Source organism: Musca autumnalis, unplaced genomic scaffold (genome assembly GCF_047663935.1).
Source record: "Musca autumnalis isolate F117 unplaced genomic scaffold, ASM4766393v1 scaffold_5, whole genome shotgun sequence".
Taxonomy (NCBI): Eukaryota; Metazoa; Arthropoda; class Insecta; order Diptera; family Muscidae; genus Musca; species Musca autumnalis.
The window spans coordinates 97,839,613-97,867,092 of record NW_027412088.1 but is presented as its reverse complement, the minus strand read 5'-3'; the positions used below and the strand labels follow the sequence as shown (position 1 = coordinate 97,867,092).

Sequence of the window (27,480 nt, the reverse complement as noted above, 5' to 3'; positions counted from 1 at the left end):
TTGTACCAAATTTGGTACCATTTAGTACTTTTCGTACCCAAAAGTACGAATTTCTAAAATACTTCTATCCTGCACTCCGACAGTAATCCTAATTCTAAATTTCAGGATTCCAGCTCCATCCGTTCCCCCAACTCCAAATTGTACCTTATTTGGTACTATTTAGTACCTTTCGTACCCATATGTACGAATTTCGAAAACTACCTCTATATCTCAAACCTACACTCCAACAGTAATAGTAATTCCAAATTTCAGAATTCCAACTTTATCGGTTCGCCCAAATTCAAATTGTACCAAATTTAGTACCATTTAGTACTATTCGTACACATGAGTACACATTTTCAAAACCACCTCCTTATATCAACTCATCTTCTAAACCTTGATTTTCATTCCAAATTTCAAGATTTTAGTTCTATCCGTTCACGTAATACCAAATGGTACTAAATTTAGTAACTTTTAGTACTTTTCGTACACTTATAGTTCGAATTTCAAAAAACCCTTTGATACACCTTTCTAACTCTCCATCAGTGAACCTCATTCCAAATTTCAGAATTCTAGCTCTTCGCGTTTGCCTAATACAAAGGGTACCATATTTAGTACATTTTAGTACTTTTCGTACCGTTCTAGTTCGAATTTCCAAAAATCCAGCCTTATCTGACACCTTCGGGTCAAGAGTGACCCTCACCCAAAATTTCAAGATCCTAGCTTTAGCCGTTTAGTCTGGGCGTTGATTATGAATCAGTCAGTCAGTGAGTCAGTGAGTCATCATTACTGAACTCTTTTATAAGTATAGATAGAAGATAATATGACGATAAAATTAATGAGAAACAAACGGTTATGCCGTGTGTCCCCATACCTTGTTTTCAGTCAAATATCTGCTTACAGTGGCATCAACAAATTTTCAAAAGTACTGAACAATAAAAACTTTAAAAGCTTTTTGTGCGGAAGCTTTCTTTTATCGAATCACTTTATAATAAAGATTTTATGTAATCTTAGGTAAAAACTCATCAAAATATCATACAGGGATACGAGGTGTTAAAAAGTCATAACCCTAATGGTGATCTGATTAAACTACAAAATGTAAGTCAGCCGTATGAAGTATTCCGGAACTTGAGAAGTTATCAATCCAATGTTAGAATTTATTTCTGGATTAATTAAATTTATTTAGTGGCGTGTACAATACACACACTAAATTATTAATTAAAAACTTATATTAAGAATTTATTTAACAATTTTAATATAATTGATTATTTATATATTTTTATATTTGTTTTTTTTTTTGCAGATAAATCAGCAAGGAATGCCCTTAAAACATCTCTATAAAATTGTTAAATATATGGAATTTATGCTACAAAAATTGTGAGAATGTTGAAACTCATTTGACAAAGGCTTTTCCCCACCCAATACAAACAAAAAACAACTATATTTAATTCGGAAACTCGGAATTTCGGTTGCGGAGCGGCGTGAACATTTAAAATAAAAAGAAAATAATTTTTAAACGGTGTTAATAACAGAAAAAAATTGTTATAATGGTGAAATATATTTGACAAGGGATTAAATCTCTTCAAAACAAAAAAAAAACCAAAAACAAAATCAACAAAAATACTTTAAAAATATACAAAATTGGAAAAAGTTTATAAAATTAAAAAAATACTAATTTTATAAAATAATACAAAAGCAATAATAAACATTAAAAAAACTACTTTGAAGAAATATTTTTAAAGGCAACAAAAGAATCATTTTAACAAAAGAATAACAACACATAACAAAACAAAAGCATTCCAAAACAGAGCTGGCTAAAAAAAACATTTTCATTTTCTTCTATAAATTTGCAATAAATGGGGAAAATTGAACGCCACCATAATAAGTTGTCGTCGTCGTCGTTGCCACCATTCAATGAGTATAGGGAAAGTTCTATGTGCCTGAAAAACAAGATGCTGTTGAAAATTGAAAATACCCTATTGCGTAGCCATCGTCAACGTGAGACCACCGGTATTAAGAAACTTTACAATTCCTTTTTTGTATTATTTTAATTTCACCGGCCACGGGTCGTTACGTTTCACTCACACAAACAACAACAACAATAAAAACAAAAACAAAAAGTACAACGCAATAAGAAAAAGAACAAGAAGAAAAAACCACAACAACAAGAAATACAAACTTTAAATAAAAATAAATAAGTTACCAAAAACAAATTTAAACAAACAAATCCAATAAAAAAAAGTGCATTTAAAAAGTGAAATTAAATAGCCGAGAAATTAAATCAATTTCCAGAAAAATAGTGATATTCTAAATTAGAATAGAAAAAAAATAAATTTGGTTGTTAGTAAACCCTTTAGAAGAAATGTAACGTTTAATTTTTGGAATTGAAATTCAATTATCAAACACCCCCTCCAAAAAAAGCTTGATTTTGTTAATTCTCGTCAAACGTCGGTCTCAACGAAGAGGCTCGCAAATAAGAATAGAACTGCAATAGGGAAAACGCCTAAAACCCGTCACACCGTGTTTCTTGGCGTTCCTGTGTAAACGTCGTCGTCATTTTCGCCTTAGAAAAAACGCCTTTTGTAAAGCAACCGCTTGCCAACCAACCAACTGTTGATCGATCTGTGTGAGTGAGTGTGAAACAGAGAGGGAGAGAGAAAAAACTTAACAACAATTTTCCTTTGTCGTGTCAATTCACATCCGTTTCCGTTTAAATCTTTTGAATTTTGGGCTTTTGTAAAAGCTCCTGACCGAATGGCTTTATCGGTTGTTACCAATACCACCAATAGCAACAACAACACCCATTCATATCAACCGAGTTTTTTCGATTTACAATCGTTATTTGATCCGTATTCGTTACAACACCATCATCATCAGCAGCAACAACAACAACACCAACAGCAGGAGTTTAAATTTGGAACGTATCATCAACACCAACAACACAATCTTCTGCATCATCATCAACACAATCAACAGCATTCAACAACAATTTCAAAATCTATTTTAACGGACTCAATGGAGTTCAACAGCGGCAGCAATAGTAACAACAACAGCAATAACAGTAGTAATAACAACAACAATCATAATTTATTACAGGTAAGTTCTACTACACATTTTTGCAATTGAAATTTTGTTTAAAGAACATTGGTGGTTGTTTGAAAGCGGGGTACACACAATCAGTTTGTACTGTCGATTTTTCAGAAATAGCGATTGTTGTCAAACTGTCTACCAACCACAAAACATTTTGTGTTTGACTGATGAAAGGCCAAAAATGAACGGTCATACTGGCAAGCAATCGATTGTTTGACGACAATGAAGCTATAATTAAACAAGTAAACAAGTATCAGTCGGCTTTGCCGATTTTTCTCATAAGTCGTATGTATTTAGGTGGTCTTCAGATTGGGCTATGAACTTGCCGACAAAGATATGGATTAGGTTAAAATCTCAAAAGTTTTGCGGGGGAGGTACCTAAAGGAATGGACCGACATAGTCCATTTTGGAAGGGTGTCTTATTTTGGGAGTCATTCCTCTCGATAGGACCATTATATCAGGAAACATGGACTTGCCCACGAAAAACATCATAGGATTCTCGCACAGACCCTTAACCGCACATAAGCATAACTCTCGAACGGATCAACCGAATCGGTCCAAAATTTGGCCTTCATTACTTCAGGTACCTCCCCCACAAATGTTCTAAAATGTTCGAAAAAAATTGTGTGCACAATAACTCTTGAAGGCAGTAAGCGATTTCGTCCATACTTTGCACATCGTAATATTTCTTCCAGACATACATCAGGTTCGAATATGAACTATATCGGTCGAATCCCTCGGTTACCTACCACATAAAATTTCGGAAAAGTGCAGTTTAAAACTCCTCTCGAATCGTTCTGATCTTCTGATTCTTGCAGCAGGTTGTACTCGAGGTCCCTATTACGATGGTACAAGTTTTTTGAGCGGCAAGTCCTTACTTTCTGAGAAAATGACCCGAATGTTGTAAAAACCCCCACGGCCACCATAAGTAGTGGTTGGTGGAGACGACAACTTTTGAACCGGATACTGCGTTGGTCCAAACATTGCATATCGTAATATATATTCGAATATGAGATGAAAATTGATGGTGGTGCTTATCGGTCCATTCTTTCCAATACCTCCCCCAGTAAAATTCAAAAATATTCGCTAACATGATTTGGTCCAAACTTTGGATCCAGTAGTAATATTTTGTCCATACTTAGTTTAAGTTCGAAAATGGGCCACTCCTTAGGATACAGAAAAGTTTAATATTTATGTTTAAGTGTAGTTTAGAGCCTGTTCGAAGATCCTTTATACATTTTTACCGAAGGCCCTGTTTACAGCGATATTATGTTTTTCGTGGGCCAGTCCATGCTTCCTGATATAATGATCTAACGGTAATGTTCACACAAGTTCATACGTCCAAAAAGAACCATATAATTCTGAAAATCTCCTTAATAATATAATATGGGAATGGGGAAAAGAATTTTTGGTTGTATAGCCGATATTGGATCTGTCCATAGATGAGATTTTCAATTCACTGGACTGAGGTCATAGATTAGTGATGTGGAAGAACGTAGCTTTAAGACCTCTAGACCTAGAAGTATGGCTACTTTTTCATCCACTGGAGCGAATCTAGAGGCAGCGCATTTTATTCGCCGGGTTATCTGATAATACAGGGCGCAATCATCGTCGGCGATTTTCCATCCGACTTCCATCCGGTTGAAGTTCAATTGTTTTTCTTCTTAGGTGATCTTTTCAAAGTGAATGCTTTGGCTTGTCAGGTATGAAGCGAGCGAATACATAAGAAAAGTAAAAAAATAACTCTCGAAGGATCAATTTGGTCCAAACTTTGCACTTTTTTAATATTTCTTCCGGACATATTTTAGGTTAGTATATGGACTATATCGTTTCAATCCTTCGTGTACCTATTACACAAAATTTCAAATTTTTTGTTTGCAAAAGCATTTGTTCGGAACGTCTATAATTGTTAAGTAAATAACCCAAAAAATTCCAAAAACCGCTATATATTTTTCGGTAAGTTAAAAAAGGGACCTATATTTGTGGTGAAAAGTATTTTGGTTGTGTAGCCGGTACTTGATCTGTCCATTGATAAAAGTCTCAATTCACACAGGCTGTGGCATTTAATTTACTACAAACCACAATTTCTTTAAGGAAACGCAAACACTGATTTATTCACTCACTTTACCGTCTTTACTCAAAGATTGTATTTAGAAAACTGAAGAAAAAAGAACAACATAATTCATACAATAGGTGTGTTCGTTTACTCAGCAATTTGTACAAATTTGTAAAAGTTCAGTAACATCTTGTAATCGGCTAAGGTCTTTTGCATTGTACTGTAGAGTAAACGAACAACTTCCAGTAACAATTTGTACACATTTTGAGTAAACGAACACACATAATGTTTTTCTTTTCCTCTTCTCTTGCTACGTTGGTTAACAAGAAAAAAGAACGAAACACAGGTGTTTGGCCGCATACACACCACCAAAGCACAAAAAAAGCTCCTTTGTCTTCTATTACACCATACACACAGCTCTTTACTATGAAACAGCATTCCGCAGCCCCGAGAGCCCGGCTGTTACTCTCTTTGACAAAAATCATCTCTCCACCTATAAGAAATATGTTCTAACATAAAAAATATCTTGGTACCCTTACTTACTTACTTAGTTGGCCCATTACAGAACATTTGTTCCATAGACCGAACTAAGAATAGATCTCCATTCCTCTCTGTTTTTCGCTTGACTTTTTGGAATACCGCGCCTTTTCATTTCTTCATCCACTTGTATGCTCCATCGAAGCTTAGGCCTGCCGATTCTGCGTGCACCGCCATGTGGCATGTATTCATACGCCTTTTTAGCGGGTTCATCATCGCTCATTCTCATGATATGGCCTAGCCAACGCAATCGTTGCATCTCGATACGTTTAACTATATTCATGTCTTTGTATAGCTTATATAGCTCGTGGTTCATACGACGTCGATATTCACCGTCAACGCAAATCGGCCCGTAGATCTTTCGAAGAATTTTCCTCTCAAACACACCAAGCACTGCCTTATCTGCTTGCGCAAGTACCCATGCTTCGGATCCATACATTAGCACGGGTAGTATTAGCGTTTTGTATAGTGTTATTTTTGTTTGACGAGATGAGGCTTTGTTTTTAAATTGCTTACTTAGACCATAGTAGCATCCGTTGGCCAATACAATTCTTCTTCTTATTTCACAACTGATGTTGTTTGTTGTGTTTATGGCAGTGCCGAGGTAGACGAAGTCTTTAACTACCTCAAAATTGTAGGTACCAACTTCCACAGTTGGTCCGAGCTCTATGGACGCTTTGCGCGTCGACACCATCAATTTGGTCTTTTCGCCGTTTACCGCCAGACCCACTTTCGCAGATTCTGCTTCGACCTTCCTAAAGGTATCAGTTACTTCCTCTACTGATCGTCCCATGATGTCTATGTCATCAGCATAGGCAAGTAACATGTGGCTATTGGTGTAAATTGTGCCATTTCTTTTGACATTTGCATTTCGTATTACCTTTTCCAGCAAAATGTTGAATAGGTCACACGAAAGGCTGTCTCCTTGTCTGAAACCTCTTTTGGTACAAAATTCTTCGGAGAGGTTCTTTCCAATTTTAACTGAGGACCTAGTATCAGTTAAAGTCATCTTACAAATCCGGATGAGCTTTGCGGGGATACCAAATTCAGACATTGCGTGGAATACCTTTGATCGGAGGGGACTGTCGAATGCTGCTTTATAATCGACAAAAAGGTGAAATGTGTCGATCTGCATCTCTTGGGTCTTCTCTAGGATTTGCCGCAGGGTAAATATCTGGTCAATGGTGGACTTGCCAGGTCTAAAGCCACATTGGTATGGTCCAATTATTTCGTTGACCATTGGCTTTAATCGTTCGCACAATATCCCTGACGCTATCTTATAGGCAATAGGGAGAAGACTTATGCCCCTATAGTTGGAGCATACAGTCTTATCTCCTTTCTTGTGGACGTGACATAGGATGCTCAGGTTCCAATCGTCGGGTACGCGTTCTTCCTGCCAGATGGTGCTAACTAGCTGATGCATACACCTTATCAGCGCGTCGCCTCCGGTTTTAAACAGCTCGGCTGGTAAGCCATCGGCTCCTGCTGCTCTATTATTCTTCAGCAGGTTGATTGCTGTTTTTACCTCATCTTGGCCGGGCGGTATACATTCTATACCATCTTCTGGGATTGGATCTGTGGTATCATCGTCTTCGCTACTATTGGATACCAGCAGATTGGAGAAATGTTCCTTCCATATCCTGAGCACGCTATCCGTATCTGTTACCAGATTACCTTGCTGGTCTCTACAGGAGGATGTGCCTGTAAAGTAGCCCTGTATGCCGCATTTTTCTCTTCGGTAGCAGCACGACACTCCTGGTCATACCATGGATTCCTTGGCGGAGGTCTCTGGTATCCAAGTATGGATTTTGCTGCTGTTTGCATGGAGTGGGCAATATTTTGCCGTTGTGCTGATATGTTATCGGGACGAGGAGTGCTCGCGTTAAGCAATTGGGCTAGTTGAGTGGAATATGCTGTGGATATCTGTTGTGATTGCAGCTTAGCGATGTCCAATTTCCGAGTTTTGTCTGTTCGTGCTTTATTTGCAACGTTTAGATGGGCAATCAGGAAGTGGTGCGAGTCTATGTTTGCTCCTCGGAACGATCGCACCACCAACACGATCGATGAATGTCTTCCATCTATTACAACGTGATCAATTTGATTTCTTGTTTTCTGATCTGGAGACAGCCAGGTGCCCTTATGAATATCGAGATGATTAAATCTGGTACCATGTTTTTTGCAGCTGCAAAGTCTATCAGCCTCATTCCATTGTTCGATGTTTCACTATGGAGACTGAATTTCCCGTTGGGCCAAAGATATTCTCCTTTCCAATTTTGGCGTTTGAATCGCCTTGAATAATTTTAATGTCATCGGAAAGGCAACGGTCATACGTTTCTTCTGAGCGCTCGTAAAATATATCTTTGATCTGTTTGTCCCTGTCTTCGATTGGAGCATGAGCGCAAATAAAGCTAATGTTGAAGAATTTTGCTTTTATCCGCATTGTAGCAAGTCTTTCACTCACTGGGGTGAAACTAGAGACCATAGGTTTTAACCTCCGACCAACTAAAAATCCACAACCAAACTCATGTTATGTGTCATGGCAGCTATAATACAGAGCTCACCTTTAGGTGTTGTTATTGTTGTTGTTGTTGTATAAGCATGAAACCTACGTAGAAGCATAGGTTTGATGCAGCCACTGGCCGAAACACTGGTTTCGGGTCAATCCGGTACGAAAGAACCCGCTGCCGTGGGATTGTTAGTTGTTGTTGTGCGGCCTTTCCCAATCCATCTTATTTCCTGTATGGCTGTAATGTCGGCCTTGTACTTTTCAAGTACATCTGCCAATGCATAAACTGCACCTTCTCTATAAAGAGAGCGAACATTCCAGGTGCAGATTCGCAGATCATGGTCCTTAAAACGTTTGCGGGGGTCGTCAACTTTAAAGGGGTTTGTTTTTCTTTTCTTTCGTTTTTATACCCTCCACTATAATATGGAGGGTAAAATTAAATTTGTTATTCCATTTGTAACACATCGAAATATTCATCGGAGACCCCATAATATAGCCCCATAGAACGGTACCACCCGATTTTCGGTATTTTGAAGGTTTAGCTTCATTATCACACCGAAATGGCTGAAATTTGGTTCTTAGTCTTCGTTTGAGGTATAAAACTTTTTCCAAAAATTTTGTCGGTATAGGCCCACGCCTTCATATAGCCCCCATAGAACGGCACCTCCCGATTTTCGGTATTTTGAAGATTGTGGCCTCAATATTAATCCGACATGGCTGAAATGTGGTATTTATTCTTCTTTGTTCATATAAAACTTTCCTCCCGAAATTTGTACCTACAGGTCCACGCCTTCAGATAGCCCCCAAAGGACGGTACCTCCCGATTTCCGGAATTTTTAAGGTTGTGGGCTCAATATTCCTCCGAAATGGCTGAAATTTGGTATTTAGTCTTCACTTGGGGTATAAAACTTTCTATATGAAATTTGTCGGTATAGGTCCACGCCTTCATATAACCCCCATAGAACAGTACCTCCCGATTTTCGGTATTTTGAAGGTTGGGCCTTAATATTCCTCCGAAATGGCTGAAATTTGGCATTTAGCCTTCGTTGGGCATGCAAATTTTTCCACCTGATATTTGTGGGTATAGGTCCACGCCTTCATACTGCCCCCATTGAAATGTACCTGCCGATTTTGGGTATTTTGAAGGTTGTTAATATACCACCGAAATGGCTGAAATTTGGTATTTAGTCTTCATTTTGGGTATTCAACTTTCCCCTCTAAATTTGTCGGTATAGGTCCACGCCTTTATATAGCACCCATAGAACAGTACCTCCCGATTTTCGGTATTTTGAAGGTTGGGCCTCGATATTCCTCCGAAATGGCTGAAATTTGGTATTTAGCCTTCGTTGGCCATGCAAAACTTTCCACCTGATATTTGTGGGTATAGATTCACGCCTTCATACTGCCCCTATTGAAATGTACATGCCGATTTTCGGTATTTTGAAGGTTGTAGCTTCAATATACCACCGAAATGGCTGAAATTTGGTATTTAGTCTTCATTTTGGGTATTCAACTTTCCCTTCTATATTTGTCGGTATAGTCCACGCCTTCATATAGCCCCTATAGAACGGTACATCCCAATTTTCGGTATTTTGAAGGTTGTGGCCTCAATATTCCTCCGATATTTGTACCTACAGGTCCACGCCTTTATATAGCGCCCATAGAACGGTACCTCCAGAATTTCGGCATTTTGTAAGTTAGCCACATTTTTTACCGAAATTGCTGGAATTTGGTATTTAGTCTTCTTCATAAACGAAAGGAAACTAATTGTTCAGTTTTACCTCAATACAACTCGTGGTGGAGGCTATAACAAGTTCGGCCGGGCCGAACTTAACGCCGTTTTTACGCCAAATACCCAAGTGTTTGACGTTCTTATGGGCGAACGCGCGGCACATGTTAGCTCACTACCTTTAACGGGTGGTAAAGGCAGTTCCTTAAGTGACAACACGGGGAGGTCAGTGTTCACTTGAGATGAAAGAGGGACCAAGATAAATCCTGGGCTTTGCCATGTTAAATCCCGTCATGACCTTCCTTGGTATCTTTAATCTCCTAAGTGACCCAATTTTCCTCATGTACTAAATTTTAATGAATTCCAACTTTAGCGGACTAGACATTTTAAGGAACCCTCGTATTTTCATTGTTTTATCTCCATCTGGGTTTCCATATCGGACTATTGTATTTTCTTTCCAAAGGGGTATGTGGCCAGTTTGCCCATGTTTTTAGGTCAATATGACGTGCCGCATTTAGGGGCTTAGAATTGACTACTTTTACCATGGGTAATTCTGTGCTATTTTTTTTGTCAAATAGTTTGCCATTCCCTTTACTTCAGCTTTTGTTAATTCCTCTTGAATTATAGCGGAAATAATAAAATTAAGAAAATTTCATTAAAAATTTCAAAATCTTAACACTTAAAAAATATATTTGGAACCCTTTAGACGACCGTTGTTGTTGCTGAGTGCAAGCTGTGCAATTTTTTCTTTGTTTTATTTTCTGATAAGGAAACACTTCACTTCATAGCAATTGTAAATTGTCTCTTTACATTATAATTTATATTGCAAAAGTAAAAGAAAATATTAAAACAATCATGTTTTTCTCTCTCTCTCTTCTCATTTTTGCAGCAGAGAGACAAATATATAATATTTCAAATTATCAGTTAAAAGTGATTTTTGTATTCTCACTTTATTTGAAGATTCATTTCTCGTTGTTCTTGTCGTTGTTTTTCATTAAGAATAGGCTATATGTATATTCTGCCATAGGGGAATTGCTGATCTGCCGACCATTTCATCCGACCTTATTGATAATATTCTCTTTTTTGTTTGCTTTGTTTTTTTTTTGTTTCTTTGGAAAAAGTATTCAATTCAAGCTCAGTAGCATTTTAAAGTAACTTGTTGTACATTTTGTCTCGTTTTTATTCTAAAATTTGTTTAGTTATTTTCGGAACTTCTTGTCCCTTGTTATTCAAAATAAAATTATTGTTGGTGCTGTGCTGATACAGATAATCTTGTCAATGTCTTTCAAAAATAATCTGCAAAGTCATTTTTAAACAAAGACTAACGTTTGAAGATAATCAGCTGTTTTAGAGTATTCAAACCTGGATTCAATTCTGAAACATCTCAGTTCTACTCTAGACAAACATACATACATAACAACTTTCTTATGTACATATTTGTCGTGTTTGTTTGTTTCTGATATTGAGTGAGTAAACTTTGGATTAATTTTATTTGTTTATTGGAATGTTTTGATTAACACTTACACATATGGATTTGTGTGTATGTGCGTATTTCTTAAGTGTGGAAATTGTTTATAAAATAGTGCTAATAATATTAATAATTATTATTATCAACAGTATCAATACAATTCAAGTCCAGTTTGTCAGAAACTTAAGGGGTTTTTGTTTTGGTGTTGATTTTATCATTTCTACTCTCTATACTGCTGCTTGCCAATATCAAAGTGGCGAAAATGTAATAAAATAGTACATCGAAGTTGAAAGCAGATCATCACTTGTACATATATGTATGTATAAGATACTAGCAAAGTGTCTGCTACTTCGTATGGGGAAAGGACATAAAAACAAATAAACAATATTCAATATGGAAATGGCGAATACTCAAAATTTTGTTGTACTAACACCAATTTTAATAACTATTTCTTTTTATTTAAGTACTCTTCGTACAACTTTAATTCGATTTTCAAAAAAAAAAAAAAATAGTCGGGCGTATCTCACTCTTACACATCAGCAGGGAACCTCAGAAGGTAAAACATTCTTGAAAAAAAAATAAACCCAAGCCCAATTTTAGTACTTTTCGTAGCCTTATAGTATTTCCAATACCATCCCAGCGACCCTCACACCAAATTTCCCAATATGTACGCAAACAAGTAAAAAAGTATCAGTCGGCTTTGCCGACAGAGATATACCCTCAGCCTGTGTATATTGAAACAATTTTTCCCAAAATAAGTATGTATTTAGGTCGTTTTAAAGGATAAAAATGCTGATTGGGATTAAAGATCAAAAGTTTTGCGGAGGAGATACTAAAACGAATGGATCGACATTGACAGTTATGGAAGTGGATCTCCAGCCACAACATATGGTGCCATAGGGGGTTTTTACACTAATCGGGCTGTTTGCTCAAGAAGTATGGACTTGCCCCTAAAAAACTTTTACCATCGTAATTGAGGCAGCGAATGCAAGTTGTTTCAACAAAAATCAAAGTGATTCTATATCAGGTCTTAAAGTGAACTTATCCGAAATTTTGTGTGGGAGGTACCGGATGGAGTGGACAAATATAGTCAATATTTGAACCTAATCTATATCTGGTAGATATACTAGGATGTGTAAAGTATGGACCAATTCGGCCACTCTCTTCAAGAGTTATCGTACGCACAATTTTTCCGAACATTTTTGAACTTTTGTGGGGGAGGTACCTGAAGGAGTGGACCGATATGGCTTATCTTCAAACCTAAACTATGTTTGGACAAAATATTATTAAGGCCAAATTTTAGACCGAATCGGCAGATCCGTTCGAGAGTTATCTTGCGCTCCAACCACCTGACACGGTGTCATAGGGGTTTTTTGCAACTTTCAGGCTTTTTTCTCAGGAAGTATGGACTTGCCCCTGATGGAACGTATGGAGGGCAGCGAATACAAGTTGCTAAAACAAAAATCAAAGCGATTCGAGAGATGGCCCTAAACTGAACTTTTCCGAAATTTTGTGTGGGAGGTACCCGAAAGAGTAGACCGATTGAGTCCATATTGAAACCTTATTTAAGTCTGGTACACGTTTCACGATGGGCAAAGTATGGACCAAATCGGTTACTCCCTTCAAGAGTTATCGTGCGCACAAATTGTCCGAACATTTTCGAACTTTTGTGGGGGAGGTACCTGAAGGACTGGACCGATATAGCCCATCTTCGAACTTAAACTAAGTTTGGGTAAAATATTACGAAATCAAAATTTGAACCGAATCGGTTTATCCGTTCGAGAGTTATCGTGCGCTCTAGCCAGCCAGACAGACAGACGGACGGACATTGCTCAATCGACTCCAAATTGTCTGAAACACATTTCGCCAAACATACTTGGGGTCTAAAACCATTATTTCGATGAGGCACATTTTGCCCGTATGAAAGTGTATATACCCTCGTTAACATAAATGCTAATAACAAAATGGTACCAAAATTAGTATATTTCGTACACCTGGGTATAATCTTAAAATATTACCTTCTTATATCAACCATATATACCATCCGCGATTCTCATTTCCAGATCAATTCCTCCAAACCCAGTTATAGTACTTTCATATAAATACATAAATACGAATTTCCGAAACCTCCTCCTAAAATTTCAAAAATTAAGGCTGCTACACCAACCAGGTCTTAGTTGTTCCAACACGACTCTAGTCTGCCTTGGCAGCTGTTGCTCTTCCGCTGCCACGGGTGGTGTGTGATCTTCGAGGACGATATTCGCACTATATAGCGTCCGCATCTCTTAAACCTGCCTGATAAGAACGTTGATCTAGGATCTAGCAGTTATATTTTATATCTCTGGACCTCCCTTTCCACATCACTATAATTCTCCCTCGGCATATCCACCAGATGGTGATTTAGGTGGTATATGCCATGCAATTACTGCATCGTCAACATCCTGTTGTGTCGACGCACCGGCAGGATCTTGGTCTCCTCATGCAAATGTTCCACTGAAGACATGAGGTGACACCCAGTTGCTGTTGTCAGGACAGCATTCTGGCAGATTTTTAAGTTATTCCATTGCGTATCACTTACGTTAGTAAACCACGCTGGCGTCGCATTGATTACCACAGACCGACCTATTGCGTTCTATGTGGTTAACAAGGTTTCTTTATTCGCACCCCAAGTGCTGCCGGCTAGGGACTTGAGGACTGTGTTTCTGTTTCTCAACTTATCACAGATAACTGTAGCATGCTCGGACGACTTATACATGTTATCGAATGTGAATGGAATAATTGAACCATCGACATGTACTGTCAGTGGGAGCTTCATTTGTGCCGTCCATGTGGTGAACAGTGTGGCTGTTGACTTAGTGGTGGATATTTTCATATTCCTCGCGTGGAAAAACACTGCAAGATCAATGAGATCAATGTTGGGATCTGACGCCGTGAGTGTACAATCATCCGCGTACGTAATTAACTCAATGCCGTCGGTTTGGACTTCCTGTCTTTGAATTCGACGTATGACTGGCAACCACACAAATAGTTGATGACCCAGCGTTTCAGACAAGGCCGGAGAGTAGTATTCTCGATATCCTCGAACAGCCTAGTATGGCTGACCGTATAAAACGCTTTGGTCAGATCCAATGCTACCATCTCTGTTCTGTGGCATGATTTATCCTGATTGAGCCCTCGGCCAATATATGTGGAAATGGCGTGCGGTGCTGTTGTGGTACTATGCTGTTTCCGCAACCCGTGTTGATGATCCGCAAGTGGATAATACGCTTTGTCATTACGCTGCAGCTCGCAATTTTGATAGGATCGTCACGAAATTTTGGTGGTTAATAGGGCTCTCAGAAGAAGTATATTGAATTTGGTTATGGTCGGATAATATTCAAGAGCCGGAATGGGGAAAAAACTTATATGGACAAAAATTCAAAAGTTTCATTCTTATGCGAATATCTCCGCTTTTAGTAGTCGTATTTCAAAAGGAATCCCCCTCAATGGATGAGGAAAATGTCACCTTTATTATGATAAAAAAAGGGTTGCGCACATCCCACTTTCCAATATTTTTATATGAATTGTATTGACGAGTATCTCAGCTTTGGTTTGATGCATTTCAACAATGAAGACATTCTGAGCTTTAAAGTGTTCCCAATTGCGTTACCAAAATTAGTGAAATGCTTGTGATGTTGAAAAAGACGCTGGGATATCCCAATTTCGATTTTTTAATTAATTTCTCGTTGGAATCGAGCTTGATGATCAATCAATAATGCAAGTGAAAAAGGAAAGCCGACGACGATTCGAACCCACACACCCACCACTATGTGACATGACATGTTTCGACTTTGGTAAAGTCTCCTCAGACATATCGGATGTGGAGCGGCTTCGCTGTCCTCGAATTTTTCTTCTTTCAAATGCATTTTGTTGTGTTTTTTACAACAACAATGGGGACTTTCCCATTTAGTTGTGCTTCCAAGACAAACGCTTAGCGCTGCCTTTGAAAGTAATGAGTTTGGCTCTAAACGCTAACACGCCGTTGCAACACTTTTTTCCCTGTGTTTTCAAATTCCAATTTATGGAATTTTATTTGCATGTCAGTTATTTCTGCTGGGTTACTAGCCCAATCCAAGTTTTTAATGTTCTCATGGGTGATCGCGCGGCACATGCTAACTGGCACCACGCGGAGGTCAGTGACACCTATCATAAAATGAAAATGTGCCTCATTGAAATAACGGTTTAGAACCTAAATATGTTTGGACAAAATCGGTTTTAGACAATTTGGAATCGATTTAGCAAAGTCCGTCCGTCTGTTTGTCTAGCCGGAGCGCACGAAAATTCGTGTACAAATGAACCGATTTGGTCCAAAATTTGGCCTTCGTAATATTTTGTCCAAACTTACTTTAAGTTCGAAGTATGGAACATCAATGGTCAACTCCTTCAGGTACCTCCCCCACAAAAAGTTCAACAATTTCCCGAAAAATTATGCGCATCATAGCTCTTGAAGGGAGTAAGGAATTTGATCCATACTTTGCTCATCGTGAAATTTCTACCAGACATAGATGAGGTTCCAATATGGACTCTATCGGTCCGCTCCTTCCTGCACCTTCCAGGCAAAATTTCTGAAAAGTTCAGTTTAAGACCTGCTCACGAATCGCTTTGATTTTTGTTGCAGCCACTGGTATTCTCTGTCCCCATTACAACGAAACAAGTCTTTCCAGAGGTAAATCAATATTTTCTGAGAAAATAGCCCGAAAGTTGTAAAAAAAACTCCTATGGCACGATGTGCAGTGGTTGCAGCGCACGAAAACTCTCGTTAGAATGTTAAAAATGTCACTAAAATGGTTTGCGCGATATCTCTTGAACGACGCAACCAATTTGGTCCTAACTTTGGATATCCTAATATTTTGTCCAAATTTAGTGGTCCATATCGGTCTTTTTCCCCCGGAAAGGTTAAAGTGCAGTTTAGAGTCTTTTCGAAGATCCTTTGGAAACTTATACCGATGCTACTCCTTGTGGTCCTTTTTAGCGGGCTAGTTCACGCTTTTTGACATAGTGCACCACAAAATTCTGAAAACCCACTAAATACATAATTTTGGGTGAAAAGGATTTTGGTTGTGTAGCCAGTATTCGGTTCGATATTGTAAATAGATGAAAGTTTCAATTCAAGTAGTCTGGTGGTATATCTCTGCTGGCAACGCCGACTGATACTTTTTTACTTGTTCCATTTTTCGCTATGGTAAAAAAATGTCAACCCTTTGAAATCTGTTAGGAAAAATCGAAACTTGTTGATTGAATATTTAATTAAAGAACTACATATACCAAACAAAATTGTCTTCATAATACATATTTTCACATACAAAATATTTATACCTTTCTTTTTATTTTGCAGCATACTCAACAACATCGTAATTTAATGAGCGGATTTCTTCATCAACATTTTGGCGCTGAATATGAACCCGTTATAACATTTGTTGATTCACCACCAAATTCTGAAGAATCTTGGCCGGGTAAGTTTTCTATGTTTTATGGTAATTGATGAAATATTAAAAAAACAAAAAAATGTTTTGAAAACAGTAACTGTTATTTGCCAACTAAAGTTAGTCCAAAATATATAGAGAATTAAAAAAATGGTATCGAGTTTAATAATATATGCTTAGTTAGCACTATTAGTAATTTGTATATACTCGTATCTGGACTTCGAAAAAGAAAACAGTTTATTTTAAGCTAAAATCAAACAGAAATTAACATTTATTATTGAACACTTAACATTTCCTGGTCGTTTTAACTTTGGCCAACAGTTTGGGATTTACCCACTAATCGATATAGTCCATATTATATAAATATAATAATTATTATAGAAAAACTTTAGTCAACACGTTGATTCCCTGGAGCATTATAGAGTGAACTTATTCAGTTAAAATGAACTGGTTTATTAATTTTGGGTTAAAATATCTGGATTTATCGGGATTATATATTGAAAACAGAACATTGGCGACGATGTGCGGTCAAAATGAGGAATGTTCTTACTCGTTTGTTCTTTCCTAATGCTTTCAATATATTTTAATAGCAACTAACTCAAAACTATTTACAGTGAGGCCACTATTTTCGAAATCAGCTAAAACTAGGCCAATATAAATTTTGGACTTCAATATCATAAAGTCGAGAGGCCGTTGCTTGGTATCTAAAATACCCCTCTTCCCTTCTCTATGTTTCCATACAAAAAATTTTAATATAAATTTTATTTTTGTCATCTTAATTTTTCCTTAGACGATCAATCGAAGGGATCACCTGGACCACAAATAATTGACGTCCAAACTATCTACTCAAACAGCGGTTCACGTAAAAGGCGAATGGATTGGGATCCATTGGATTTAGGACAGAGTGAAAGCAATGCTTCTCCACCAACTGTTGAAATACCAGCAAAATTAGCAGGACATCCATTAACCGATTCTAAGGATAAGGGATACAAAAGGGAGAAACTAAGCAATGGTAAGTTCCATGATATTTTCTAAATTTTGGTATATTTGTAAGAAGACAATGGACTTTAGCGAAATGTTTTTTTTTTAATTTTCCAATGAAATTTATTTATATTTCCTATGGAAAACCTTGTTCAGCCTAGCTGAATAAATGTTTTCGTATAGAAACTCTTTTTCAGCCTGGCTGAATAAATGTTTTCCTATAGAAAACCTTATTCAGCTTGGCTGAATAAATGTTTTCCTATAGAAAACCTTATTCAGCCTGGCTGAATAAATGTTTTCCTATAGAAAACATTATTCAGCCTGGCTGAATGAATGTTTTCCTATAGAAAACATTATTCAGCCTGGCTGAATAAATGTTTTCCTATAGAAAACCTTATTCTGCCTGGCTGAATAAATGTTTTCCTATAGAAAACCTTATTCAGCCTGGCTGAATAAATGTTTTCCTATAGAAAACCTTATTCAGCCTGGCTGAATAAATGTTTTCCTATAGAAAACCTTATTCAGCCTGGCTGAATAAATGTTTTCCTATAGAAAACCTTATTCAGCCTGGCTGAATAAATGTTTTCCTATAGAAAACCTTATTCAGCCTGGCTGAATAAATGTTTTCCTATAGAAAACCTTATTCAGCCTGGCTGAATAAATGTTTTCCTATAGAAAACCTTATTCAGCCTGGCTGAATAAATGTTTTCCTATAGAAAACCTTATTCAGCCTGGCTGAATAAATGTTTTCCTATAGAAAACCTTATTCAGCCTGGCTGAATAAATGTTTTCCTATAGAAAACCTTATTCAGCCTGGCTGAATAAATGTTTTCCTATAGAAAACCTTATTCAGCCTGGCTGAATAAATGTTTTCCTATAGAAAACCTTATTCAGCCTGGCTGAATAAATGTTTTCCTATAGAAAACCTTATTCAGCCTGGCTGAATAAATGTTTTCCTATAGAAAACCTTATTCAGCCTGGCTGAATAAATGTTTTCCTATAGAAAACCTTATTCAGCCTGGCTGAATAAATGTTTTCCTATAGAAAACCTTATTCAGCCTGGCTGAATGAATGTTTTCCTATAGAAAACCTTATTCAGCCTGGCTGAATAAATGTTTTCCAATAGAAAACCTTATTCAGCCTGGCTGAATAAATGTTTTCCTATAGAAAACCTTATTCAGCCTGGCTGAATAAATGTTTTCCTATAGAAAACCTTATTCAGCCTGGCTGAATAAATGTTTTCCTATAGAAAACCTTATTCAGCCTGGCTGAATAAATGTTTTCCTATAGAAAATGTTATTCAGCCTGGCAGAATAAATGTTTTCTTATAGAAAATGTTATTCAGCCTGGCAGAATAAATGTTTTCTTATAGAAAACCTTATTCAGCCTGGCAGAATAAATGTTTTCCTATAGAAAACCTTATTCAGCCTGGCTGACTAAATGTTTTCCTATAGAAAACCTTATTCACCTGGCTGAATAAATGTTTTCCTATAGAAAACCTTATTCACCTGGCTGAATAAATGTTTTCCTATAGAAAACCCTATACAGCCTGACTGAATAAATGTTTTCCTATAGAAAACCTTATTCAGCCTGGCTGAATAAATGTTTTCCTATAGAAAACCCTATTCAGCCAGGCTGAATAAATGTTTTCGTAGGGAAAAATAAAAATGAAATAAATGTTTTCCTATAGAAAACCTTATTCAGCCTGGCTGAATAAATGTTTTCCTATAGAAAACCTTATTCAGCCTGGCTGAATAAATGTTTTCCTATAGAAAACCTTATTCAGCCTGGCTGAATAAATGTTTTACTATAGAACACCTTATTCAGCCTGGCTGAATAAATGTTTTACTATAGAACACCTTATTCAGCCTGGCTGAATAAATGTTTTCCTATAGAAAACCTTATTCAGCCTGGCTGAATAAATGTTTTCCTATAGAAAACCTTATTCAGCCTGGCTGAATAAATGTTTTCCTATAGAAAACCTTATTCAGCCTGGCTGAATAAATGTTTTCCTATAGAAAACCTTATTCAGCCTGGCTGAATAAATGTTTTCCTATAGAAAACCTTATTCAGCCTGGCTGAATAAATGTTTTCCTATAGAAAACCTTATTCAGCCTGGCTGAATAAATGTTTTCCTATAGAAAACCTTATTCAGCCTGGCTGAATAAATGTTTTTCTATAGAAAACCTTATTCAGCCTGGCTGAATAAATGTTTTCCTATAGAAAACCTTATTCAGCCTGGCTGAATAAATGTTTTCGTATAAAAACTCTTTTTCAACCTGGCTGAATAAATGTTTTCCTATAGAAAACCTTATTCAGCCTGGCTGAATAAATGTTTTCCTATAGAAAACCTTATTCAGCCTGGCTGAATAAATGTTTTCCTATAGAAAACCTTATTCAGCCTGGCTGAATAAATGTTTTCCTATAGAAAACATTATTCAGCCTGGCTGAATAAATGTTTTCCTCTAGAAAACCTTATTCAGCCTGGCTGAATAAATGTTTTCCTCTAGAAAACCTTATTAAGCCTGGCTGAATAAATGTTTTCCTCTAGAAAACCTTATTCAGCCTGGCTGAATAAATGTTTTCCCATAGAAAACCTTATTCAGCCTGGCTGAATAAATGTCTTCCTATAGAAAACCTTATTCAGCCTGACTGAATAAATGCCTTATGAAATAAATGTTTTCCTATAGAAAACCTTATTCAGCCTGGCTGAATAAATGTTTTCCTATAGAAAACCTTATTCAGCCTGGCTGAATAAATGTTTTCCTATAGAAAACCTTATTCAGCCTGGCTGAATAAATGTTTTACTATAGAACACCTTATTCAGCCTGGCTGAATAAATGTTTTACTATAGAACACCTTATTCAGCCTGGCTGAATAAATGTTTTCCTATAGAAAACCTTATTCAGCCTGGCTGAATAAATGTTTTCCTATAGAAAACCTTATTCAGCCTGGCTGAATAAATGTTTTCCTATAGAAAACCTTATTCAGCCTGGCTGAATAAATGTTTTCCTATAGAAAACCTTATTCAGCCTGGCTGAATAAATGTTTTCCTATAGAAAACCTTATTCAGCCTGGCTGAATAAATGTTTTCCTATAGAAAACCTTATTCAGCCTGGCTGAATAAATGTTTTCCTATAGAAAACCTTATTCAGCCTGGCTGAATAAATGTTTTCCTATAGAAAACCTTATTCAGCCTGGCTGAATAAATGTTTTCGTATAAAAACTCTTTTTCAACCTGGCTGAATAAATGTTTTCCTATAGAAAACCTTATTCAGCCTGGCTGAATAAATGTTTTCCTATAGAAAACCTTATTCAGCCTGGCTGAATAAATGTTTTCCTATAGAAAACCTTATTCAGCCTGGCTGAATAAATGTTTTCCTATAGAAAACATTATTCAGCCTGGCTGAATAAATGTTTTCCTCTAGAAAACCTTATTCAGCCTGGCTGAATAAATGTTTTCCTCTAGAAAACCTTATTAAGCCTGGCTGAATAAATGTTTTCCTCTAGAAAACCTTATTCAGCCTGGCTGAATAAATGTTTTCCCATAGAAAACCTTATTCAGCCTGGCTGAATAAATGTCTTCCTATAGAAAACCTTATTCAGCCTGACTGAATAAATGCTTTCCTATAGAAAACCTTATTCAGCCTGGCTGAATAAATGTTTTCCTATAGAAAACCTTATTCAGCCTGGCTAAATAAATGTTTTCCTATAGAAAACCTTATTCAGCCTGGCTAAATAAATGTTTTCCTATAGAAAACCTTATTCAGCCTGGCTAAATAAATGTTTTCCTATAGAAAACCTTATTCAGCCTGGCTGAATAAATGTTTTCCTATAGAAAACCTTATTCAGCCTGGCTGAATAAATGTTTTCCTATAGAAAACCTTATTCAGCCTGGCTGAATAAATGTTTTCCTCTAGAAAACCTTATTCAGCCTGGCTGAATAAATGTTTTCCTATAGAAAACCTTATTCAGCCTGGCTGAATAAATGTTTTCCTATAGAAAACCTTATTCAGCCTGGCTGAATAAATGTTTTCCTATAGAAAACCTTATTCAGCCTGGCTGAATAAATGTTTTCCTATAGAAAACCTTATTCAGCCTGGCTGAATAAATGTTTTCCTATAGAAAAGCTTATTCAGCCTGGCTGAATAAATGTTTTCCTATAGAAAAGCTTATTCAGCCTGGCTGAATAAATGTTTTCCTATAGAAAACCTTATTCAGCCTGGCTGAATAAATGTTTTCCTATTGAAAACTCTATTGCAAAAAAAAAGTATAAAAAGAGAGTCACTTACTTAGCTGAAATATTATTTACAAATTATTATACAATTTAGTTCCCCCCTCCTGACGTTGATTCAAATAATTCACACATTCCCAAATACGATTAAAGTGTTTTATTGCCATTTTATGGCAATAAAAACCCGCTCTATTGTTGGCCGTAGATTAGAAATAAAATGTTGTCCATTATCTGCCGCAAAACTTTTGCCAAACTCGCAAAACATGTGGTGGCGTGGTGTGTTGCGGCGGCCGGCCAGGCAAATGGCATGAAAATAAATAGTTAAACCTTGGTCTACATAAATAAGAGCATGGTGCGAACTGCTTGTTGTTATTTTAGTTGTTATTATTTGAATTCAAGTGTAATTGGAATTTTAGCGTTGGGTTTGTTCTTTTTAGTCTACTCTATTCTAACTTGATTTGATTTTCTTTTAGTCATGCCTGTGCTATTATTTCCCCCTTTCCAGTGATAATCAAAAATGTCTCGCTTTGGGGTTTAATAATCGCGATTTTAGAGGTGGTTATCTCGTCAAGTGTCTCACAAATAAAAATCGCAAACACACATACTGACGCAGACTCTCTCAGACAGTAAACAACAGCGAGAGAGACACGTTGACGATAAGGCGATTTTAAATTGTTTGTTAATGATTTTATTTTGTTTTGCTTTTAGTTATTATTTAAATTAAAATTAAAAAAGGAAACTTTATAAACATAAGGGTAGCTTGGGAAAGGAATGTTTTTTTTTGTTTTTTTTTTTACCAAACAAAATCTCAACACTAATTTAGCAAGGCTAAGTTATAGTTTTCTCACATACAACATCATTTAGCAAGCCTAAAGTAAGATGTTCTTAAAGAAGATAGTAATTAAATCATGCTGAATTATGGTTTGTATGCAGAACAGCTTAGTTCAGCTAGGTTGAACTTTCAGTTTCTTGTAGAGATCATAATTTTCTAATAGAAATCTTAGTTCTGCCATGCAAATTATTGTTTTCTAACATAAAATATTAATAGAATTTATGCTATTCTTATATCTCTTTTCCACCCAGAAACACTATTTGCGACAAACAATATTATCTTTATTCAGCCCTACCCCGCCTATTCACGCGTTTGCCAAACAATTACATAAAAACATTAATAAAATGACACCTCTTTTTATCCACACCCCACCCATTGTTGACATTGCTTTTCGGTGTTTTTATTACAATAATAATTATTAGTGTTATTTATAGCCAGGTAATAATACATTTAAGCAATTTTATTTATAAATAATAAATCCAAACACTTGGTAACATTAAAAAATTATATCTGATATGTGCTAAACCCAGCTTTTGTCAGGTGTATTTTTATTTGTTATTCATGCGTATTATTAGTTGTTCAAATGAACCAAAATAATCGTTTATATCGATATAAAAAGTGTTATTATGCTCGTCTTCGGCTGAATACTAGATTTGATATATATAATTGTTTAAAATAACAGTAACAACATAAATAAAAAAATAAATGTGACACATATTACACCTCATAAAAAACTCAGATTAAAAATTAAAAAACGTCTACATATAGACTAATAGAAAATTAACATTTATAATTCAGAGCAGGGCAGAAAGCCACTGAAATACAACAACAAACGTCTAATTGTCTCACAATCCATCATCAAACTGTTGGGCAGTTAAAACGACCTCAGGACATACTGTTTCCAACTATAGTTTCTTATAACTGACAAAAATTGAACACGTTTTGTTTGTTTAACACAAAAGTGTTAATAACTAATCAATTTTGAATTGTCTGGGAAGAGAAAATTATTTATTTCGTATTTCTTAGAGGGGTGTGAAATCACTTCGCCCATATCCAGTCCATTAATCACAATGGTGATAATATCCATTTGAAAATTCCATAAAGTTGATATACATATGTATTTGTGTTTTTATAGAACAACAAAAACATCTATGTATACGCTATACACAGATATTCATAAGAGAATGTTAGAAAAATTGTAAATTATTTGTTAACGTTTAAGCCGCATGCGAATATAAAATGTGAATAAAAAACTATTTCTAGATTTTAAGGGGTTAAGGCCTGGGTACATAGGGTGCCTGACCTGCTTGCCTTGCTTGCTTCTGTTATAAGAATAAAAAAAGAAAAGGGCAACCTAGTTCGAAATTGGCGCGGCCTTCTTTATTTTTTATTATTGTTATGTCAGAAATGAAGCATGAAAGCACGGTAAGCAGGCGAGGCAGCTTATGTACCCAGGCCTTTATAGCCACACGGAGGAAAAAGCATATTTTGCAGCAAAAATATATTTGTTTGCAATCAGTCGCAAACATAACATATGTTTGGGTCCTGCAAACAAATTTATGTTTGGGTGCAAACAAATATTTGTTTAGATATCATATATCGACAAAAAACCCTAGTTGGGTTTTGTTGTGTCAGATCCAGCTCGGATTTTATGGCCCCATCTAACCCTGGTTAAATATTGAGTTTTTAAAGAAATTCAGGGCTATATCTCTGAAACCAATGCGAATCTTCTTATGACCTCTGAAGCAAATTTCTAGATAAGAACAAGAATAAAATATTTGGAGAAATAATGAACTCGAAAAACTACATTTATTGCCTCAAATTTCAAAATATATGTAAAAATTCCACAATTTTTATACATTTCACACCGTATCTCCAAAACCGTTAATTTTTTCTGAATATTTTCTTTTGCAAAAATATTTCCTGGAATGTAATACACAACTCTTCAGAACATGTCATTGTTGTAAAATGCCTCCATGCCTCTATTTTCAGTACATTTTTCAACGACCATTTAATAAAAATGTCAATAATGTAGTGAAATCCGAAATGCGAGAATAAACTGTTGGTGTGAACTGTGTTTGAAATACGTGTTGTAAAAGATATGATACAAAATACTGCTGAAACAACATGAAGTAAGCATTTTAGAGTTTCAGAATGTTCTAAAGAATTGTTGAGAACATTATTTGGAAGATTTTTGCAAAAGGTTACTTGGTTCAACTCCCAATAGTTTAGCCGATACTGACCAGAATATAAGCAATTATGTAAAATTTTCTATATTTTATAGATTTTGATGCCCTAGATGGAGTTTTTCCTATGTGGTCTGTTCAAAGGATAAGTTCTACTAGTTCAGGGCTACAATATTGCCAACGACAGCAAGGCCAAATTCCTAATCGTTTCTGAGATAAAGGCCCGATAAATGCAAAAAAGTGTAATTTTAGCCCGGTTTAGATGCGGCCATATAATACGAACTGGATCTGACAGGACAAAACCCTACTAGGGCTTTTGTAGTCTACATATGTACTATCAAAAAATGCACACTAGAAGTAGTTTGCATTTTCAGTGTTGCATAGTGTTATATAATGTAATAAATAGGTACATCCATATTTCAAATATACATATGTATGTATATGAAAAATGTCTTGATGTAATTACCAATATCAAATGCGATTTCTTCCTTGTAAAATAAAATATTTGCATTCACCTTTTTGATTCAATTATAAACTGTATTGGGCATTTAATTTACTTAAAAACACAATTTCTTTAAGAAATGACAAAACACTGTTTTATTCACACAGTTTACCGTCTTTGCCCAACGATTGTATTTAGAGAACTGAAGAAAAAAGAATAACATATTTAATACAATTTGTTTCTTTTCTTCTTCGCTTGCTACGTTGGTTAACAATAACAAAGCACGAAACTCACGTCTTTTACCGCATACACAACACCAAAGCATTTGTGTCTCTTATTACACCATAAACACAGCTCTTTATTATAAAACACTGTTGGGCAGAAATGCTCGGCCTCATACACAAAAGTGTAAAAAATACATGAGTCTCTCGCAATTTGCCCACCATTATTAAAACAGCACACCGCAGCCGCGAGAGCCCTGTTGTTATTCTCTTTGATAAAAATCCTCTCTCCCATCATAAAAAATATGTTGGTACCCAAACAAATAAACTTGAGATATATTACAAAATGTTGCAAACTTATATTTGTTTGGACACAAACAAATTATGTTTGGATCCAAACATATATTTGTTTGCAATCAGTCCCAAACAAATATTTGTTTGGATCCAAACATATTTCTAGCATATATTTTTCTGCGTGTGTATGCAGAACGCAAATAGAAGAAAATGTCAAAAACACTGTAAATCTGGCTTCAAAATGTCAGCATCATTTAAGCAGGTAGAAGAAAGTAGAAGCAGATCAAATTTTGAAAAGTAATACATTAGTGAGATGATCCTTATTTAGTTTTTTTTTCTACTTTTTCTTTGACAGGAAACTCGTGGAAATCGTTGTTTAATCACAAATCGAGAGAAAACAAAAGATGACAAGTTGGCTTCCACCCATTTTTACACATTTTTTAACATAAACATAGCCACAGCTTCCACGCAAATTATCTTTTGAAGCCAATATGTTTTGCCACGTCCGAAAACATTTCTAAAAATATTTAATCTGTATGATATACAATAGAGTTACGACTTTTTGGCATTTTTTCTCAAAAACGATTTCCTGTAGTGAGAATAAATGAACTTTTGCCTATTAATGCCTAAAATAACATTCAATCCATTTTATTTAAAAAAATGTTCCGCACAAAATACTTTGAAACTAATTTAAAAAAAATACTATGAAATGATTTTTTTTAATTACTTTCTGTTGCAGAGTTAATGACCTTTTGTCTATTAATGGCTAAAATAACTTTTATTTCATTTAAATCTTGAAAAAGGTTGTGACGATCCACCCTTCTGGTTCTATCCCCTCCAGAGTTCGCTACCTTCTGGCCCCGGCCGTACTTAGTCTGGGGCAGTTCATTTCTTTTGGGGTATAGATTCGGATGCGTTCACACAAAAGTAAAGTTTTTTTTAAGATAGCTTTCATTGAGTATGTGTGAGTGAGTATATGTATATGTGTGTGAGTGAGTATAATGGGTCTATCTTGTATTGCCACTAAACTTGAGTTGCGTTGTCAGTTGTCTGCGCGACTGAGACGAAATGTTGTACCATTAATGTCAACTCAACTGGGTGGTCGATAAACATGTTATCGATCAGTGTTTTTTCAAACTTGTGACCTCTATTCGCAAAAAACATTTTAAAAATAATTGCGCTTTGGATAACTCTTTTGTGTATTCTGGACAATATTTTAATATTTTGGCTGAGTTTTCGAGCAAATTTGGAAAACAACCCAAGATTGGAATATAACCTGCCCATTGAATCTTCGGATCGTCAAGTTTTATTTGCTGTCCCAAAAAATTAAAAGTTCGGTGGAATTATTTTTTGATGATGAAGAAAATATACAGGACATCGGATCTATTAGAAGAAATTTGAGGGACAAGTCGATTCCATTGGAATTGACATCTGCACTGTAAGCTGATGATCATGTGGAAAGA

The 27,480-nt window shown here is 36.0% G+C and overlaps 2 protein-coding genes across 2 annotated transcripts in view; both read left to right on the top strand.

Annotated features, from left to right (window-relative positions):
• Positions 1-1,835: 1,835 nt before the first annotated feature.
• Positions 1,836-2,192, top strand: LOC141386994 (uncharacterized). Its single transcript, XM_073955985.1, has one exon. It carries the CDS (start codon positions 1,836-1,838, stop codon positions 2,028-2,030), a length of 195 nt encoding a protein of 64 aa, XP_073812086.1. The 3' UTR covers positions 2,031-2,192.
• Positions 2,193-2,733: 541 nt separating this feature from the next.
• Positions 2,734-27,480, top strand: part of gem (transcription factor CP2 like gemini) — an 86,715-nt gene continuing 61,968 nt past the window's right edge. The window contains exons 1-3 of the mRNA XM_073955983.1: positions 2,734-3,075; positions 16,740-16,857; positions 17,618-17,839. Coding sequence (XP_073812084.1) covers positions 2,734-3,075; positions 16,740-16,857; positions 17,618-17,839 — 682 coding nt within the window. The remainder of the gene's footprint in view (positions 3,076-16,739; positions 16,858-17,617; positions 17,840-27,480) is intronic.

Bases quoted from the DNA above. Each gene is read 5' to 3' on its own strand.
- LOC141386994 (XM_073955985.1), top strand. From the start codon at position 1,836: ATGGGGAAAATTGAACGCCACCATAATAAGTTGTCGTCGTCGTCGTTG.